Source organism: Myotis myotis, unplaced genomic scaffold (genome assembly GCF_014108235.1).
Source record: "Myotis myotis isolate mMyoMyo1 unplaced genomic scaffold, mMyoMyo1.p scaffold_m19_p_21, whole genome shotgun sequence".
NCBI classification, from domain to species: domain Eukaryota; kingdom Metazoa; phylum Chordata; class Mammalia; order Chiroptera; family Vespertilionidae; genus Myotis; species Myotis myotis.
Window position 1 is genome coordinate 9,762,847 of NW_023416326.1, and position 19,750 is coordinate 9,782,596.

The 19,750-nt window shown below is 48.5% G+C and overlaps 2 protein-coding genes across 5 annotated transcripts in view; one reads left to right on the plus strand and one right to left on the minus strand.

Annotated features, from left to right (window-relative positions):
* USH2A (usherin) overlaps positions 1 to 8,256 on the plus strand; it is a 396,481-nt gene extending 388,225 nt beyond the window's left edge. The window contains exons 67-71 of the mRNA XM_036354768.1: positions 1,045 to 1,221; positions 1,903 to 1,986; positions 4,392 to 4,636; positions 6,254 to 6,472; positions 8,116 to 8,256. Coding sequence (XP_036210661.1) covers positions 1,045 to 1,221; positions 1,903 to 1,986; positions 4,392 to 4,636; positions 6,254 to 6,472; positions 8,116 to 8,205 — 815 coding nt within the window. The 3' untranslated portion in view covers positions 8,206 to 8,256. The remainder of the gene's footprint in view (positions 1 to 1,044; positions 1,222 to 1,902; positions 1,987 to 4,391; positions 4,637 to 6,253; positions 6,473 to 8,115) is intronic.
* A 683-nt stretch (positions 8,257 to 8,939) lies between these two features.
* KCTD3 (potassium channel tetramerization domain containing 3) overlaps positions 8,940 to 19,750 on the minus strand; it is a 35,099-nt gene continuing 24,288 nt past the window's right edge. For 3 of the 4 annotated variants that reach the window (XM_036354771.1, XM_036354770.1, XM_036354769.1), the window contains 8 exons: positions 19,583 to 19,670; positions 19,351 to 19,467; positions 17,593 to 17,763; positions 15,381 to 15,536; positions 14,405 to 14,501; positions 12,514 to 12,698; positions 12,308 to 12,446; positions 8,940 to 10,969 (listed from right to left, as the gene is read on the minus strand). In XM_036354771.1, coding sequence (XP_036210664.1) covers positions 10,411 to 10,969; positions 12,308 to 12,446; positions 12,514 to 12,698; positions 14,405 to 14,501; positions 15,381 to 15,536; positions 17,593 to 17,763; positions 19,351 to 19,467; positions 19,583 to 19,670 — 1,512 coding nt within the window. In that variant the 3' untranslated portion in view covers positions 8,940 to 10,410. Of the gene's footprint in view, positions 10,970 to 12,048; positions 12,197 to 12,307; positions 12,447 to 12,513; positions 12,699 to 14,404; positions 14,502 to 15,380; positions 15,537 to 17,592; positions 17,764 to 19,350; positions 19,468 to 19,582; positions 19,671 to 19,750 lie in introns of all 4 variants that reach the window. The other variant, XR_004975020.1, reaches the window with a different exon arrangement.

Consider the following 19,750-nt stretch of genomic DNA (forward strand, 5'->3'; position numbering starts at 1 on the left):
GCAGCGGCCGCCACCATAACCAGAGGCAGTAAGAGGGCAGTGGGCGAGGTGCACATGAGGGCAGGGAAAACCCGTTTTATGAAAGGGTTTGCGTGGAGGTCCCGTTTCATGGGCCGCTACTGAGACGGCAGTGAAGGGGGCTGTGAGAAAGCATGCCTCATCCCCTAGCCGGGTTGCTCAGTGGCTAGAGCATCGGCCCGTGGACTGAAGGGTTCCTGGTTCGATTCCGATCAAGGGCATGTACCTGGGTTACAAGTTTGATTCTTGGCCCTGTCCGAGCACGTGTCTCTCTCACATCGATGTCTCTCTCTGTCTCTCCTCCTCCCTTTCACTCTCTCTAAAAATAAATGAGAAAACAGCCTCGGGTGAGAATTAACAACAACAAAAAAGCGTGCCTCTTGCACTTAATAACATGGAGATTTTAATGTACCGCGCTCCTGAGTGCTGAGCCGGGCCATGAATTATTACACTCGCATTGCTGTTTGCAAGGCTCTTTAACACTCTTAGAAAATGAACAAACAGTTCAAGAAAAAGCTTTAAAAATAAATGGGTGCCAATTGGACATAATTCACTATCTGAGCAGTTTGGTTGGGGTGTGTGTGTGTGTGTGTGTGTATTTCATCTAGTCCTTGGGGCTTTGTAGCAATAAATATTGATTTGCTATGAAAATGGCTATCTACTGTAGTTAATAGTGTTAAGGATCCTTTGCCTGTTAAAAGAGGGGAAAAGCAACAAAAGATGAGCTGCAGGGTTATGTTGGTGAGCAGAACCGTTGTATGGTAATGGTTTTCTTTCATAAAACACTACTCTCCATTGATTTTTGGGGGGGAAAGCAGGTGCAGTTTTGCTGAGAAAGCATTGCACACACGTTCCCATTGGTGGTCTTTTCTCCTCCAGCACCCGTTTTATTAAACACTGAGGGTCATAGAAAGAATTCTGGCAACGCGAAAAGCAATTTATTGCTTATATATATATATATTTTTTAAAGGTACACACACAGTCGGAGGTCATCATTTTGCTAACATCCAGATTTGTTTCCCACAGCCCCTCAGTACCAAGCCCCGTTCTCGGTGACCAGCAACTTGACAGTGGTGTGTGTCAACTGGGCCGACTCCTTCCTCCTGCACGGCCCGCTGAAGGAGTTCGTGCTGACCGACGGGGGCCAGCGTGTGTACCGTGGCCTGGACACCACCCTCTACATCCCGAGGACTGGGGACCACAGTGAGTGTCGGGCTTTTATACCTCATGTGGAAGGCGCTCGGGTCCCTAGCATCACGAGATGGTCACTCTGAACCGTGGCCAGCAGGGCCTCAACGGCCACTTCAACTTTGGGTCCCTTCATGAGAACTTACACCTGTAAGTTTTAAAGGAACAGGTACAGACCACATGCAGAACAAGATCCACTCTGTGTACCATCCTTTCTCCTCTGATAATTCTTTTTTAATTGTTAGTGATTTCAGAGAGGAAGGGAGAGTGATAGAGAGATAGAAACATCAATGATGAGAGAAACACTGATGGGCTGCCTCCTGCACGCCCCCTACTGGGGGTCAACCCTGCAACCCAACCATGTGCCCGGAGCAGGAACTGAACAGTGACCTCTTGGTCCGTAGATCGACGGTCAATCACTGAGCCACATAGGCCAGACCGTGGTAATTCTTTTACTTTGCTATATAAGCTCTGAACTTCCCTAGTTCTGTTACACACACACACACACACACTATTAGTGCACTAATTGCAGCTCCATAATTATAAAATTAGAAATAGGTTTGCGTATTGGGTGAAACCTCACCATTGCCCTGGGATTCTGCTTTCAGACATTTTCCTGCTGTGATGCATTGTTCTTCTAAGAGTGTGCCCCCTGCTGGTGGGTGTGGATGACCAAGTCCCTTACCTTCTGTCCAGCCTTCCTTTTCCAGGTCACGTGCACCACGGAGGAAGGAAGCGCCAAGACGCCTCTGATCCAGTACGACCCCTCCACGGGCCTCGGTAAGCCCTGCCTCGCGTCACGGCTAGGGCACCACCTGCTCCTTTTCCTAAAGAAACATGCGGGTGTTTGCACACATGTGCTGGCACGTTACCATGGATGCTTGGAAGGAATTGTGTGAAGGGTCGAAGGAAATCTTCAAAAGTCCTCCTGGAATGGATGTGAGGCAAGGAGTTAGGTAGACTCTTCAGATGCCAATCGTTGACTTGTAGGCAGAGATCAGCTTCCCTCTTACGCAGACCCTGCAGGGAAAGAGCTGCGTATGCGCCCTTGTTCCCCCGAGACAGTGATTTGTAGAGAAAGTCACAGGGAAGAGATCAGAGGAAGAGAAAAGGTCCGGTGCCAATCCGTGCTGATCACCGCGGCAATGTTCCAGCTTCCGAACCTAAACCGGTGATTTGGGGAAATTTCTGTCTTGTATCCCCCGTGAAAGATGGCGATCAACCATCAATACCGAGTAATGTAGCCAAAGAGAGAATTGCAACATTTCCGAACACCTTTTATTTATTTTTATTTTTAAATGTGTATCTTTATTGATTTCAGAGAGGAAGGGAGAGGGAGAGAGAGATAGAAACATCAATGATGAGAGAGAAGCATTGATCGGCTGCCTCCTGCACACCCACTACCGGGGATCGAGCCTGCAACCAGAGCATGTGCCCTTGACTGGAATTGAACCCAGAACCCTTCAGTCCGCAGGCTCTCTATCCACTGAGTCAAACCAGCTAGGGCTGGACCATCTTTTAAATTGAGTTCTACCCACAATCTTTGAATCTAACATCTATGAAACTTGACAATTTCAAAGGGCATGTTAGAGAAGTGCCCGACCTTTTCTATTAGCAAGGACTTGGACGGATACCCTGTTCTGCAGTCCAGGCAGTACTGTCGTGTCAGATTTGCATACACACTGGTAGTTGGCTTTTCTCTTAATAAACATGTCCTATTATTCTGAAACTCAGGTGACCATTCAGATTGTTATCAAGGGTGGTTTTAGTATGTAAAGTAATAAAATTAGTTCATTTTCCCAGATGTTGCACATCTGGATGCCCCGTAAACTTCCGAGAGTACCTGACACAGTTCCCCACATAGTCTGTCTCCTTTCACGGAGCAGCAGTGCCCGGAGCCGACCTCAGCTGGTATATTCAGCAACCCAGTGTCTAAAGTGGGCATTCGGGGGCCCGAGGGACCCCAGAACTCACCCCGGGTGCTCCTCAGGCTCGTGCCTAAGATGAGAACTTGAACCTGGTTTTTCCGTTGGCCCCGTACATTTTTTTTTTTCTTAGCAATGGTTCTCAAATTTAAGTGAACATAAGAGTCACCTCACTGTGCTTGTCTGTTGCATAGTTTCCCGGGCCCCTGGCACAGACTCAGAAGCGGAGGGCCCCGGTACCTGCTCTTTATGTATATGTATATGTATATGTATATGTATATGTATATGTATATGTATATGTATATGTATATGTGTATATGTATATATTTTTAAAATTGATAACAGAGAGGAAGGAAGAGAAGGGGAGAGAGATAGAAACATCAATGATAGAGAATCATGGATCGGCTGCCTCCTGCACGCCCCACACTGTGGATTGAGCCCACAACCTGGGCATGGGCCCTGACCAGGAATTGAACCCTGACCTCCTGGTTCATAGGTCAGTGCTCAACCACTGAGCCACACCAGCTGGGCTAGGCACCTGCTCTGTAAGTAAGCCCATCCCAGTGGATCAGGTCCCCACATTGAGCACAGCCCACTGATGGGTTGAGTGCCTCAAAATGAAAGGGGACTTTGAAAAGAAAGGTTTCCCCCGATGAGAAGAGGAACTCCGAGGACTGTGCAAAGTCACAGAAAATTCCGAGATGTATTGTCTGACCAGCGTGAACAGTCAGGTCTCGTTTTCATGATGCTGCTTGTTCGCTGCTGCCGTCCTCTTGCCTGGAGGCAGCCTTCCAGCAGGAAGGCCAGGCCGGGCTCACTTCCCTCCTGCTGCTCCAAGCTCTTTCCTTTCCCAGGCTTCCCTCCGGCAGGCTGCCCTGCATTCCCCGCGTCCTCTCAGGCAAGGGGTCCACTGGGCCCCTCAGATCGACTTCTGGGGCTGCAGCCCTGCGCCACGCAGACAGGCAACCGGACTCTCCGAGGGCACAGCCAAGGTGGCGGTTTTATTGTCATCAAACAACACACATTGGTTCCTAATTAGGGGACTTCTGACCTGTGCTGTGACCCCCTCTTCATCGTAGATGTGCGGGAGCAGAGCCCTGAGGCACAGGGACTCTCGTCGCCACGGAGCTGTCAGAAGTGGACTTCAGGTCACTAAGTCACATCCCTTCAAACTCCGTCCCCATTTCCTGCCCAACACGGGGCAGGAGATGGCAGACCCGGCGCCCGGAATGACCTCCCCTCCTCTCCCCGGTCCTGCAGGCCTGGTGCTGGCCACGCCCGGAGGGAAGAAGGGGTCGGGGAGCAGAGGCACCGAGTTCTACGACGAGCTGTGGTTCATCGCGCTGATGGCCGTCCTGGGCCTGATCTTGCTGGCCATCTTCCTGTCCCTGATTCTGCAGAGGAAGATCCACAAGGAGCCGTTCATCCGGGAGAGGCCGCCCCTGGTTCCCGCACCGAAGAGGACGTCCCCGCTCAGTGTCTATCCCCCGGGGGAGACCCACATGGTTTGTCTGAAGGCCGCCCGCTTCCCAGCACCAGACCGGAAGGCTCGCCTTTATAGAGGGACACGTTCCCGGGGCCTCGTAACCGGGGACTGGGTGGTAGTTGTGTCTGACTGAGCGTGAGGGCTGGGAGCCTAACTCTAGAGCAGTGGTCGGCAAACTCATTAGTCAAAGAGCCAAATATCAACAGTACAACGATTGAAATTTCTTTTGAGAGCCAAATTTTTTAAACTTAAACTATATAGGTAGGTACATTGTTATGAACTTAATTAGGGTACTCCTAAGGCTTAGGAAGAGCCTCACTCAAGGGGCCAAAGAGCCGCATGTGGCTCGCGAGCCAGTTTGCCGACCACTGCTCTAGAGCATTCTTTTTGTTGTTGAATCCTCACCCGAGGATATTTTTCCATTGATTTTTAGAGAGTGGAGGAGAGAGACAGAGAAACATAGATGTGAGAGAGACACATTGATAGGTTGCCTCTCAAACAGGGATTGAGCCTGCACCCGAGGTACATGCCCCTGATTGGAATCGAGCCCGGGACCCTTCAGTCCATGGGCCGGTGCTCTATCCACCGAGCCACACCAGCTAGGGCGAGTTTCAACACTAAAAGATGGAAACGAGCAAACGGTAGCCTTGTCCGCCTCCCGGGTCTCCTCCTTTCCCCGGGACACAGCAGGGAGCAGTGGGGGAGCCCCTGACCAGGCTGCCCTGCCCAAGGAGCAGGCGTGCTGGGGACGGGGAAGGGCAGGCTCCCTGGGAGGCCGGTGCTGCGTGGCTGGCGGGGGATGCAGCGTGTGCAGGTGTGTGTGTCCTAGGGCATGCGCATCCCAGGATGGCAGTGGGGTGTGAGCGTGCTCGGCTGTCACTGGAGAGGCACTAAGATTGTGCTGTGAAGTGCCGCCAGCGCTGACCGCCGCCTCCCCGTCTGTCCCCAGTTTGACTCCGTGGCTGACGTATCGGACGCGTGCAGCAATGTCACCCTCAAGAGCTATACCATGCACTTCGAGGTAGCTCCCTCCGTGTGCTGCGTGGGTGCATGGCCCCTGGGTGGCGTGTTGACATGAGGGGTAACTCAGAGCCCGCCCATGTTTAAGAGCAGCTAGACCTGCCTTTGAGCGCATTCTGGGGCCTCATCAGGTTCGAGGTCTTCGAGGGCCTTTGTGTTCCTGATATTAGTACCAGACCTGTTTTACTTTGGAGGCTGGAGCCTATAACAAGGGGAACGAGACGGGATGAGAAGAAAGGGAGGGAGAAGTCCAATCCACCTTTTTTTTTTTTTTTTAATCCTCACCCGAAGATATTTTTTCATTGATTTTTTGGGAGAATGTAAAAGGGAGGGGAAGACAGAAACATCGATGTGAGAAAAACACATCAATTGGTTGCCTCCTGCAGGAGCCCCAACCAGGGCCCGGGCTGGGGAGGAGCCTGCAACTGAGGGATGTGCCCTTGACCAGAATCAAGCCTGGGACCCTTGAGTCCGCAGGCTGACGCTCTATCCACGGAGCCACACCAGCCGGGGCCAAGCTGCACACTTTAAGTGCAGTACAAACGTGCTCCCTTAGTGGGGCCATGGGAGGGGGCTGCTCGAGGCGTTCCACTGATCACGGAAACTTCCTCTGCAGGGATTGGCCGACACCAAGATCCCGCGGTCTGGGGCCCGCGTGAGCCTCAGGAGCAACCACAGCATCTCTGTCCTCCGGATCCCGAGCCAGAGCCAGCTCAGCCAGGCCTCCCAGGGCTCCCTGCACCGCAGCGTCAGCCAGCTGCTGGACCTGCACGACAAGAAAGTCCTGGTGGACGACGCGCTGTGGGAGACCATCATGGGCCACGACAGCGGCCTGGTGAGTGAGTTCTCCCGGAGCCTTCGCTCAACACCCGAGAGGGATGTCCTCCTGCACCTGCTAAGGGCTGCCTCCCCCCTCACCCGGCACAGGGCACCCCTCCAACCCTTCACCCAACAGCTCACTGGTGTCGCTGTGACTGTTGGACGAGCAGGGTAGAAAAGTCGTCTTGTTTTGTTAGCACAAAATAGAGCTCAAAAAATACACTCATGAGTAAGTGAAGAGACATACATGGTAGAAAGGACTGGAAACGTAATTGGCTCTGTTGTTTGCCATGAGCCCCCGGTGACTGGAATGAACAAATCCCCAGCTTGTACTGCCCGGCAAACTTCTTCCTTGTGCCGACTCCCTAGGTGTCTGTCCTTGGGGACAGTAGGTAATAAACAGAGCCAGCCAAGGGCTTCGCCCGCACTCCCCTCCACGGCAGAATTCGCCACCGGCATTTCTCCCACCCTCTGCTCCTGCTCTCCCCTGTCCTTCTCCCCAAGTGCTGCTGGCTTCCTTGAAGCCCTTCTTAACAAAGAAAGAGACTCTTAAAGCAAGTTCCCAGATCCAGGTTCCAATCACAGTGACAAGAAACACACAGTGGGCTTATTGGGCATGATGATGTGTGATAGGCATTTAAAAATATATATTTTTTCATTTCAGAGAGGAAGGGGGAGAGAAACATCAATGATGAGAATCATTGATCGGCTACCTCCTGCAAGCCCCCCACTGGGGATTGAGCCCACAACCCTGGCATGTGCCCTGACCAGGAATCAAACCGTGACCTCCTGGTTCATAGGTCGATGCTCAGCCACTGAGCCACGTTGGCTGGGCATGTGATAGGCTTTGTGTGTGTGTGTGATAGGCTTTTTTAAATCAAGAATTTCCTTGATGTTAACAGGACTAAGTTCCACGGTTCTATCTCAGATCTAAAGTTTCTAAGTGGCAGGAATCATTGTACCAGTCTCATGTCAGATGCACATGCACGATGGCGGTTTCAGGTGGCTCAGCGCAGCACAGCGAGGGCTCAGGTGCCGGTGTCCTCGCCCGAGGGCACAGAGTCCTTTTTTCATGAACTGGGACCTAGGAAACATCCTGTGACTGCAGAGCCATTTTCCACTGTCCCACGAGGGGCCATTTGTGCCTGCTGTCCAGGGCTAGGAGCAGGCAGCATGCCCAGCAGCGCCGGGACTGCTCCGGAGATGCCAGTAGGTGGCGCATTAACTTTCCTTAGGATTGATATTCCTGAACCTACTCAATACACAAAGGCAGTGGGAGTGGGGAGCAGGGAGCCATAGAGCTTGTGTTCCGGCTCTTCCGCTTGCATTTTGAACTAAATCTCAAACAAGTATATACACACACACATATAAAGGCTGCGTAAGTATTCCATCTTTAAAATGTTCTTACTTGCCCACCCCACTTTTATATATTGTCTCCGCTTTGCTGACCAGAACACAGGCTTAGGAAGACGAACGTGTGGCACAATGCGCTCCTCCAGGACACATACATTGGCTCAGTGTGTAGCTCACCTGTGCGTGTGACCTGATGCTTCCTGTGAGTCCAAGGCAAGGAGGGCTCCAGCCACACCTCAGTGGAGCGCAGGGGATTGGAACTGCGTCTGGGTGGCTGCCTCACCTAACTAGACGGCTTCTTTCCAGTACCTGGACGAGGAGGACCTGATGAACGCCATCAAGGGCTTCAGCTCCGTGACCAAGGAGCACACCACCTTCACCGACACCCACCTGTAGGGCCGCCGCCTGCAAACCGTGAGTGAGCCTGGGCGTGGCTGCACGCCCCGTTCCCGCGCCGTCTCCCCGACACAACAGAGGCAGAGCCGCTGCTCGTTCTCTGTCATCCTTGAACGACAGGAGGACGGTCCCCCTAGCAGAGGTCGTTGTTCTGGTGCCTGAAACAAAGGGTGCTGAGCACACGAAAACTCTCATTGTGAGGAAGCTGAAAACTACACTTTGACCTGGCCCTGGCCCTGGCAGAGAGACCACAGGTAAAGCCATCAGTGGGCGCAGGGCTGTTACCAGTGAAGAGAAGTCAGTAGTCTCAGGCCGAAGTGATTCCGAGAGCATGTCCCTGCGGGTCCCACGACCCTGTAAGGAACAGCCGTTCCAATGGTCACAGCCGCAGAACCAACCCCGACGTCAGCCCAGCCTGGTCATTCAGAGGCCACACCCTTGGGGAAGGGTTAGTACTCAGTTACACTGATCAGGGACATTCCCGACCTGCCCCAGCATCACAGTTAGGGTCTGTTCCCAGCGGCCTTTCACTCTTGCAAAAGGCTGTGTTAAGTACTCAGCTTTTTACGTTTTCTCTTTCCCACCCAACTTTTATGTGACTGACGAGAAAGATGGGACAGGTAATTACAGCCCTTAGTAACACCCATCTTGTGCGTCACTGGCCACGTAAGTTACTTTCATACGCATGTAGGTACACTTTAAACAGCTGTTCCTAAAACAACTGAAAACACAGGTAGTCTTCATCATTTTTATTTGACTTGATAAATAAATACAGGAGAACGGTTGTGAAACCACTGGCAATATGGTAAACTTTAAAGCATTTATTCAATTTTACTCACTTATTTCCTGGAATGAGAATATATACATTTTTCACCAATAAATGCTTAATGCTTCACAATTACCCTATTTGCAGATACTTGAAAGTCATTCCAATCACATGGAAAAAAAAATACAAAAAATTATCTTTTATTCTTACAATTTAAAATATATTCAAAATAACATTTTTGCAGCAGCCCAAACCTTCGACAAAATTTCAGAGCTGTCGTCTCCTGAGCATCTATAGGCGCAAGCGGCGGGCCTTCCCCACACGCCATGCGCATGGAGAGCCGCCAACCTCGCATATCAACTCTGGTCGCCCAATGTATAATCAGACTTGTTAGTGACGTCTCTGGTTTGTAAAGAAAATGATGGTAACTGAAATTCGTAAATATTCCAGCGCATATGGAAGAAAGGGGGATGGTTCTGTTTTGGACGTGTGAAAATTAACTGAGTAACAAAGTAGCCACGTTCTGATTTAATAGTTTGGATTATTAACACGGTGGCTCCTACACGAGGCAGACTCGCGCTTGGTAGTGTTCCCTTCTGGGCGCTCATAGCTTTGTCCTTATCATTCCATCTGTTCAAACACGGACAACTGCTCCCACTTGAAAGAAAGTTGAAGTGGACTTTGGGCGTTTACTATTGGTGATGCGTGCTAAGGTTTAAGACCTACACTTACAAGTACCCTCAGCGACTCTGCCACCAGGGCAGCCTGGTGTTCAACATCAATAGTGTTTTGAATGACACGGTATTCTCCACAAACATAGCACCTCATTAAGTATCAGGTAAACACTGTGCAATCACAATTAGGTTGAGAGACTAGGTTCCACGGAGAGAAGGCGAGTGATTTACGATAACCTTGTAAGGCAGGCCTCAGGCATAATCTACATGAGGAATGTGGTCGGCTGGTTCCCATACTCTCAGGGGTGCTCACCTATACGGTGCCATCTGGTTAAGGTGGGGTGGTTCCTACACATATTTCTGAGCTCCCTGGACTAGCTTTACAAATGATCAATTGAACGTGCTTGTAAACCTAAAAATAATCTTCAAAAAGGTCAAAAGAGCTCTAGTTTTTTTCTCTTTATCCATCTCATTCTGTGAAGAAGATGTTTTGTCAAGTTTTGGTGTAGAAGCTAGTGTACTGGATCCAGGAGTTGGACTTCCATCTAAAGCAGGGGTGGGGAACGTCCGGCCCACAGGCTGCACAAGGCCCTGCCTGGGCATGGGTGGCGAGGCCGTTACCTGTTCGGCCACATGCAGCAGGCTCCCGTTGAAGCTGGTAATTCGTACGGCCTGCGCGTAATGTCAAATGGCCAAAGGGCCCTTGGCAGGAAAAGGCTCCCCACCCCTGCTCTGAATGACCAGCACCCTACCTGCCAGGTGAGCTCAGAGGCTGTACTCCTGCCCCGAGGAGTCGCTCTTCTTGTGCCGAGGGGACGGCGTGGTCTTGGTGGGAGAGGGGGACGCAGTCCCGGGCGAGTCGGTGCCGCCATCGGAGGTGCTGGGCGAGGAGGCCAGGTGGGGCCCTTTCTTCCTGCCCAGGAGCCCTCCTCCGTCGAACCCGCCTCTCTTGCGGAGCTCCCCTTTGTCACCGTCATCCTCGGGCGCCCTCTTCTTGGGTTCCGGGGCAGCGTCGGCTGCTCTGTGCGCTTCCGACCCACCATCGGACTCTCGCGCGCTTCTCGTTTCGGCTCCAGGAGCCTTGCTCTCGGGCCCAGCACAGTCCCCCGCCGCCCGCTTCACCTCTGCCTGGATGGGGCCCGAGGTGGCGTCTTCAGGCACAGCGCGCTCCAGGTTTCTGTTCAGGTTGAGGGTCTGGAAGTCGCGGTAGCTGTGGAAGCTCTCAGTCCTCCGCGCCCGGGCTAACAGCGGGCTCTCCCGGTACGGCCGCACGGAGCCGTACGTGGCTGCCTCCTGGATGGTCTCCTGGTGCTGCAGCTGGAGGCTGGAACAGGTTTAGAAATCACAGGTCAGAGCTTGCTGAGATTCTTCAGGGGCACATCTCAGGAATTAAACCACAGTGTACGCACGTGACATAAATATGTAAAGACACTACCTTCTTGTTCTTATTTCTGTATATAAATATACATTTAAGTACTTTGTAAAATTGCGTGTGTATAAACTACCCATGCAAATATCCCAGATGTAGTCAGTGAAGCGGGATTCTGTTTTCAATTACAGTGGCATAAAGTATGTATTGGTCCAGGTGTACAACAGTGATCAGACCTTTAATGTACACAGTGATACCCCGTAGGTCTAGGACCCATCTGACACGATAAGGTTATTACAGTACTGACTGTACAGTGGAACCTCGTTTCTCGAACAATTCGCTTCTCACCCTGACAGCCCTTCCATGCTGATGCCTGTAGGATCAGCCTCGCCTCCCTCAGGTGATTAAGGAGAGAACACACAAATAGACATTTTAGCAGTTTCCCTCGGCTAAAATCTCAGAATATTGTGCTGTGAATATTTGTGTTTCACTTTCGTTGCTGCTTATAATTGTTAAGTTTTCATGTCCTTTTAAACGTGTTTGTGTATAGATTACACAGCTAATTAGCCAGGTACTATATAGAAGAAAGGTTAAAACAGGAATCATTGGGGGGTTGAATCGATTATTTCTAATAGGAAGGAATGATTCGCTTTTCCAACAGCCCCCAGCACAAACCAAGCTCGAGAAATGAGGTCCCACTGCATTCCCTACGCTGTACCTCACGCCCTCGTGACTATTCTTGTAACCCCAGCTAAGTTTCTGGATGGAAAGCTGAGAAAAGCTGGGGAAAGGGCTTTAAAACGACGGTAGAACCAACGTAATTCAGTATCGGGCCTTCAGTTTAGATTTGGATTTTTTAAAATACATTAACTAAAAAGATACAATATGCCATTGTCTTAAAAGCACACGATGCATGCAAATTCCGAATCGTTATGTTGTTCACCAGTAACTACTGTAGTGCTTGCTGTGTGTCAATGACACCTCAGGAGAACAAACTGCACAATGTCAAGATCAGGAACAAAAATGCCACATACTATCCAAGGTCACAGATGATGACTTTTCTGATTTCCTTTGAATGATTCTCATCACAAAACAGGCACCCAAATGAGCAGAAATTCACAAAATAAGGTCAAGGGTAAAAATGTCTTCCTATGCAAAGAACCAGATGCATGCCGTGGAGACCTTTAGTGAGAAAAGTGTTTTTGAACTGAACAGCAACGTAAAGTGTGACTTTGCAATGTCACTAAAAACCAGGCTTTTCTGAACGAGTTCCCCCAGAGCAGCCCCGCCCACCTGGAGCTGGCCTCGCGGAGGCGGCTGTGCTGCACCACGGAGGCTGCCGGGCTGATGCTGGGCGTGGCGCAGCGGGAGGTGCTCAGGTCGCACTGGTCCAGCAGCTTCAGCAGCTCCTCCTCCGTCGGGCCGCCTGCATCTGAGGAAGCACAGGATTACACCGCTGCCTGCGCGCCCCCCGTCCCCGGGTCTCCCACGACACCTACCCTTGTCCTCGCTCTTGCTGACCATGTCCATGGCGGTGGTCAGGTCCCACATCTGAATGCTGCCGTTGGTGTGGCCGGTGAACAGGTAGCGCCGGGGCCGGGAGCCCATCCTGCTGGAGCCCTCGCACTCCCGCACGGTGAAGGCGGAGATGGTCGTGCAGTCCACGGCCTGGATCTCACATATTCTGTAAGCGACGGCGCACAGTCGTAAACCACGGGACAGACAGCATTGCAGATAAAGCAATTCCAAAATCTGAATTAGAGTCAGAGGTGAATACACCACATACATAAACAGCTGTAAAGGGGTCAAGGCAAGTCACAGGAATCAAAGTTAAACTTTGTTTCTTTGAGTCTCATGAAAAGGTTCTTATAAAATAATGTAGTAAAAGTCATCGAAACCAGGCAAATAATTTAAGAGCCTTGGTAAGACATGAGCAGTTCTTTCAAAGTAGTTATAGACATTCACTAGCAAAGATGTTGGAAGTCATTTAAGATTTATGTGTAAATTATAAACAACTGAAACCAGAGGACACGTACAGCGGTGGCAGAGGCCTGCGAGCACCCTCCATTAGGGTGATACTCTGACCTCTCGGAGCCTGAGCTGTCTGTAAGCAGAAGGCTTCGCATTAGCTGCTTAAGGGGCTGCTGTTCTATTTCTGCTTATTTTTATAAATGTAGCTTTTCCTCTGGAATCGTAAAGTTAACAGGTATAAACTAACTGTAGTTGGTACAACACATTGCTACTGTGTGAGCTAAAGAGGAGGAGGGAGGCAGAAACCGGTTTGGCTCAGTGGATAGAGCGTTGGCCTGCAGACTGAAAGGTCCCAGGTTCGATTCCGGTCAAGGGCATGTACCTGGGTTGCGGGCACATCCCCAGTAGGAGATGTGCAGGAGGCAGCTGATCGATGTTTCTCTCTCATCGATGTTTCTGACTCTCTATCTCTCTCCCTTCCTCTCTAAAAAATCAATAATATTAAAAAAAAAAAAAAAAAGAGAGGAGGGAGGAGGTTAGACCTGAACAAGGACATGAAATACTACGTTGTCAGAGGCTGTTACAACAGCAGTTTTAATAAACATTTGGCAGCTTCTTCAAATATGCACAGAACACTGAGTGATTTATAACATTTCTCAAGGTAATAATTTTGTCTTTACCTTATAGGCTTTAGTACATAAAATTTTCCAGAATCAACTCATGCAATGAACTTCGATAAAAAATTTATCATCTCAGATTTTATTAAAATAGTAAGAAATTAGAAATAATATGCTGAAGGATAAGTGAGAAATTATTAAAAGCAGAGTAACATTAATATGAGTATCCATAACTTTCTTAAGTACTAATGGGAATTTTGATATGCAAAAAAAGTGTTATGTCTTTAAAGAAGAGAAATGTTGTAACTCAATGTGTCTGAGCAATAACATTTTAAAACAGCCAAACGGACAAGGAAGAGGACACTAACTTCTACTCGGCATCTATACTGGTTAGGGCTACACCGGGTAGGTCGTGTTTTTTACTCATTTGATCCTATGCCGTCCTACAAGGCTGGGACCTTCTTTTATAAAGAAACTGGGGCTCAGAGAAACAAAGCAACTGAGGGGTAATGTCGGCGGCTGGTGAGAGGAAGCGCCAGACCCGGGTTCGGGTCAGCTGCCCGCCCTCCCACTCCTGTTTGCTCTGCCGTCACTGGTGCTTCCTGACTGTCCAGCATCGGGAAACCTGACGTGAATCCTAGAGAACAAGCACTCGATATCCTGCCCTGGTTCCACGTTGAAGCAAGGCCAGGGAGTGGGCAGACTCCTCTCGGCAGTGTGTGTGCCTGCACGCTCATCAGCGACTCAACACTGTTGTCTAAGGAGGAGTCGTCATGAGCAGGACCCGGCCCAGAAGCCTTACCTCTTCCCAGTGGAGGAGAGCCTGACGAACAGCTTGTTGGTGATGGGGACCACTTTCTGGATGAACACCTGCTGATCATCTCGCTCACCAAAGGGCCCTTGATCAGACGATGCCAAAAGAAGGGCAAGTTTAAATGGTTTCATTTAACATTAATACTGGGGGGGAAAAGGATTTTTCACGCCTGTCAATGTGGCCTTGCAGTCCACGTCAAACAGACAAAATGCAATGATGCGAGGACTTCAACTTGCATTAAAACATTTTTAAGAAATGCATGTTTCAAAACTGTTGTGCAGTGAGGCTGTTAAAGCTGAAGGCAGGAATAAGCTTAGGGGTGTCCATGGTGAGTGCCCGTGGGAACCCGGGAATGCATAAGCTCCACCTTCACTCACCACCTTTGAGAATGTGCTCAGTTCCTTTTATGTATTGACCTTTTTTGGGGGTGGGTGGGGGTGGGGGGAGCCAACATGCAAAAATCTTAAAAATAAAGTGCAACCCCATTAAATAGAATTTAATGAATCAGAAGCCTGTTGGACCCTGCAAAGTTTTCTTATCTAATTAAGGAAAAGATTCAATTATTTTTACTTGGTTGTACTTGGCAAGGCAAATCATTGACTCATCCATTTTAGATTCTTAGCATAAAGAAAAGTGTTTTCATAAAAAACTTAAATGTAATATTTTAATAATTCTCTTACCCCGTCATACTCAATATCTAAAATAACAAAGTATTATTCACAAAAGTATATGATGTACACAATATAATTCACACATTACCTTATGTGAATCATACCTAATGAGATGAACAATTACATCATTAAAGAAATAAAGTGCTCCAATTCGCATAACCATCATGGCTTTTGGAGATATGTACTAAAGTTGTTTTAAATGGATTTCATAATTTAAATCTCACTTCCAGGTTCCTACTGCCGTTCACACACTCCGCCCCGGGCACACGGGAGGGGAAGCCGACAGCGCTCACCGATGTCGTTCCCAGAGGAGTAGCTGCCGGGGCTCTCCGTCTCCTCCAGAGACAGGATCTTGAACGAGGCGAGAGGGGTGGAGCCGGGCTGAGTCGAGATCATGCCTCTGAAGCGTGTCACCGTCCACGTGCGGACGTGGTTGTTGTCTGCACAGACTGGGAGGGAGGAACCGCGGAGCTAGTAAACACGGATCCGTAAGAGCGCCAGCCAACACTTCCACAAACACACTCACTTCTCACTGTGATCACCACTGAAGAGATCATAGCACACCTTTTGGAGTGGCAAATGGCATGTTTATCTTAAAATTACACTTAATTTGAGAGAGGTGAATATGGTTTTCCTTCTGCACATGTAAGGTATGTAAGTACATCTATGGACCCTCATAAAAGTAGCCTATAGAGTAGAAAAGGGTAAAGAAAAGTATTTGTAAGAGAAAAGATAGTAAACAAGTTGCCTAGTTTGTTTTTTAAACCACAGAAACTTTCTCCTTATGCTACTCAGATATTGAACAACCTAGACCAGGAGCCACTGAAAACGTAGCGTCACAAATGACATCTGTCAGGAGCTATTAGGAACCCACTGATCGTTATGAGGAAAATTAAGATTCCCTATAAAGCTGAGAACTATTTTTACATCAAGTAAGAGTATGTATTTTAAAAATATACTCTAACTTCATTTACTTTTTCATACAAATATTAAGTGGGCATATACTGAGATAATCCTAACAAATAGCCTCTCTTTTTTTCCCCTTTGGTCTGAACACATAATGATACTTTTTGGCTTATATTTTTAAATTACTGTAAATTTGTGGCATACCTTAATAAAAATGTATACTAATTTGACATGATTTCAGAAACTTGTTATTACCAAAAACTTATTACCAATAAGTTACGAACTCATCAGTAAATACTAGGAAAACATCTGAAATTAACTGTAGATATACAACAGTTTTTACTGGAAAAATGCCATAGTTGCACATTTTAAAACAAAACTTTAGAAAGAAATTTCAAAATTTTTAATTTTGGCTAATTGCAATAGGAATAAAAAATGTACAAATGTTACTTAGGTAACAAAATTCTCAATTCTCAGAATATCAGCTTTCTGTTAAAAAGACATTTAGTTCTAGGCTGTTTATTCAGCTTCATGGGTAATAATATCCTGATTTCACTATTAACCCAAGGATTCAGAAAAATTTAAAAATCTGTAAAATCATGGCAAATTTTGTTATTTGGTTCAAATGAGCAACTATGGCAATTTTGTTAATTAAAAACTTCATACTATTAAGACATGAAAACAAACACTATGGCAGCAGTTCTCAACCTATGGGTCGCGACCCCTTTGGGGGTCGAATGATCCTTTCACAGGGGTTGCCTAAGACCATCGGAAAACACATATATAATTACATGTTGTTTTTGTGATTAATCACTATGCTTTAATTATGTTCAATTTGTAACAATGAAATTGGGGGTCACCACAACCTGAGGAACTGTATTAAAGGGTTGCGGCATTAGGAAGGTTGAGAACCACTGCACTATGGGAAAAAGAACGTCATTACATTTATACCAGTATATACATATTTTTTACACTTATATTGATGTCCACCAGGTGGCAGAATAACATAACTGAGCACTGCATGCATAAAGTACTCCAGATTTGTGGCTAAGGTGGACATTTTTCTTGACAAATTTACTTAAATTTCAAACCGATATGAAATAGTGGATATTAAAATGCAAGTTTTACTATGCAGTTCTTTGGCACATGCTACAATATCACCATCAAAATAAGAGCAGTTACTGCTGAGATTTCTAAGCACTGCCATGTAAAAAGAACCCTGCAAAACAGCCTTTCTCCCAGGGTCAAATGGCCGGACCCTCTGCCTCCCTCCTGTAGGGGTTTGCAGTCAGCTCTGCCACAGAAGCTAGTTCTTCACACACGAGGTGCCGACTCGAGGAGGGGACACGTGGACTTGGTTTCAGATCTGGCCCTGGCCCCGCAGACTTCTCATCGAGTGCAGTGATGCAAGTACTTCAGCTTGCATTAAAAATGTTTAAAGAAATACCTATTTGTAAAAATGGTATTTTGTACTGAAGGCAAAAATATGCCTAGGAATGTGCACGAGGCTGTTTTGCTGGTCTTCCAGTTTGTGAAACTAGGGAATCCCCAGGCACGGTTCCACAGCGGCCTCCTCTCCAGCAGGGCCCCTCCCCTTACCGGACACGAGGTGCTTCTCGGACAGCATGATCTTGGTCACGGGGCTGCGGTGCACGGTGAAGGTCTGGAAGAGCTGCGGGCCCGACCCCACTGTCTCGGGGTGCTGCACGATCACCCGCACTGCCCCAGAGCTGGTACCGTAGGCGATCTCAATCCAGTTCCCACTGACACCTGGGGCACAGGGGAGGGAGGGGGACATTAGGCCACAATAAACCATGAAGGAAGCTGCCCTCGCAAAGCTCCCCTGCGAGTGGGGCAGAGCAGACCCAGTGCCCCACCAGCCCCATCGGCCCAGCTCAGGAACCGGGGACCCTCCCCTTCACTGTGTCAGCTTCTCATAGCAGCTCTCTCACACTGATCATCTACTCCCGTCTACCCACCTTTACTCCTCGACAGAAGCCTAATCACCTTTTTATCCAGGTCACCCTAGAGTGCCCGAGACCTCATAGGAATTCTTTAAACATTTATTGAGCAACACGTCAGATGCAAAGCCACAGTCTGTGTTCCTTCTAGCCCAGCATGGCCATCTCTTGTACCCTGCTGCAATACAGAATCTTCCTGGAGGAGTCGAGTGGTGAACTAGTATATCCTATTTTACAGTTTTAAAACCCTTCGCCCTGGAACACACACCTACCTGGTTACCTCACACTCACCGCGCTGCCTCTAACCCTGCCCAGCTCCTCCTCAGGCCATCTGTGGCTCTGTTTCTACACAAGTGCCCAGGCCCCACCCAGGGTTAAGGAAGGATGGGGTTCGGTGGCCTGTCCTCTTCAAGAGCTTCAGACGGGGAGCCTCTGACTCTACCAGCTCCTGGCCTGGTTTGCCTCAATGCCTGGAGGCCCTGGAAAGCACTTCTGGCCTGTAGGCGGCTCCTGCCTCTGCAGAAGCAGCGTAGCCTCTAATTCAGACAGAGGAACTGCCGCTCGGTCTGCAGAGGGCAAGCTTGCTGTGAAGGGCTGGGCAGCAGAGATTCTAACCTGTGCACCCACCTGTCCATCACAGCCACGGAGGAGCCAGAGACGGCCTGTAAGCATTAATGAAGAGCGCCTGGCCTGGCTTGCTGAGCCCAATACAGTTAAAAGCTCACCTCAGTTTCAATCCAAACCCCCTGGTGCACTAGAATATTGTTTTTTTTCGGACCACAGAATTATTTCCTTTAGTGAATTACATAAAATGACATTTTATCAGTAACATTCACACCTATCGATATTATTGTGCACATTTCTTAAAACTCCTTTAGGAAATTTAATAAATTTCCTAAAATTCCTTTCATTACTGATAATTTATTAAGTTCCCATGTATGTTTATTGTTCACCCCAGAATATAAAAACTTTGTAATTTACAGAACTTGTTAATTGCATTGCAAAGGCCTTTGAAAGGCAATGGAAGTTATAGACACTGAACTTCCAAGTAAAATGTCTTTCCAGAACTTAAATTTGAAATCTGCAAAGGAAATAAGCTCATCTCTGTCCAATAAAGATGAGCAGTCTAAGAGCTTTTGTCTCTGGTTAAAAAAATATAAAGCCTCCTAATTTCAAAACAAAATCAGCTGCTGCAATAGGAAGGTCAATGTGTCAATATTTTGGTAATTTGGGTTGATGCTGGAGGAGGAGGCCGGTTCGATGTCACGCCCCCGCTGCTGCCTGTCTCTGGGCCATGCCTGACTTCCACATGAAAGCAAGTGCAATCTTCCTGCAGACGGGGATGGAGTCCCAGCGCTGCAATGGGGAAGAACGCAGGGCGCCTGCGGGCACTGACTTGTTTTGGGGGTGAGGTAAACGCTCAGCGCCGTGATGGCGTCATTGGAAGGGTCGTGATAGAGTTCAGTCACGAGGAGGTCGTTGTCCTTCATCCGCAAAGGGAACTTCTGCATGTCTGAAACAGAAACGCTCAGGTCATGTCGAAACCAATAGTGCGTTTATTTAACACTAAAGAAGGTGACGTGTTCTTGTCGTTTAAGAGCCCTGGGAAGCAGGACGTGCTCACTCACCGATGTAATAGATGGACCCGTTGTTACAGCCGAGCAGGAGGAACGACCCCGCGGTGTCATAGCTGGTTATGGGGACGACATCTTGAACCTGATGTGGCGAGATTGTCATCAGATGTCAGATATTAATTACAATTTATTTTCTGCTCCATTTTCTCAAAATTCTTAATA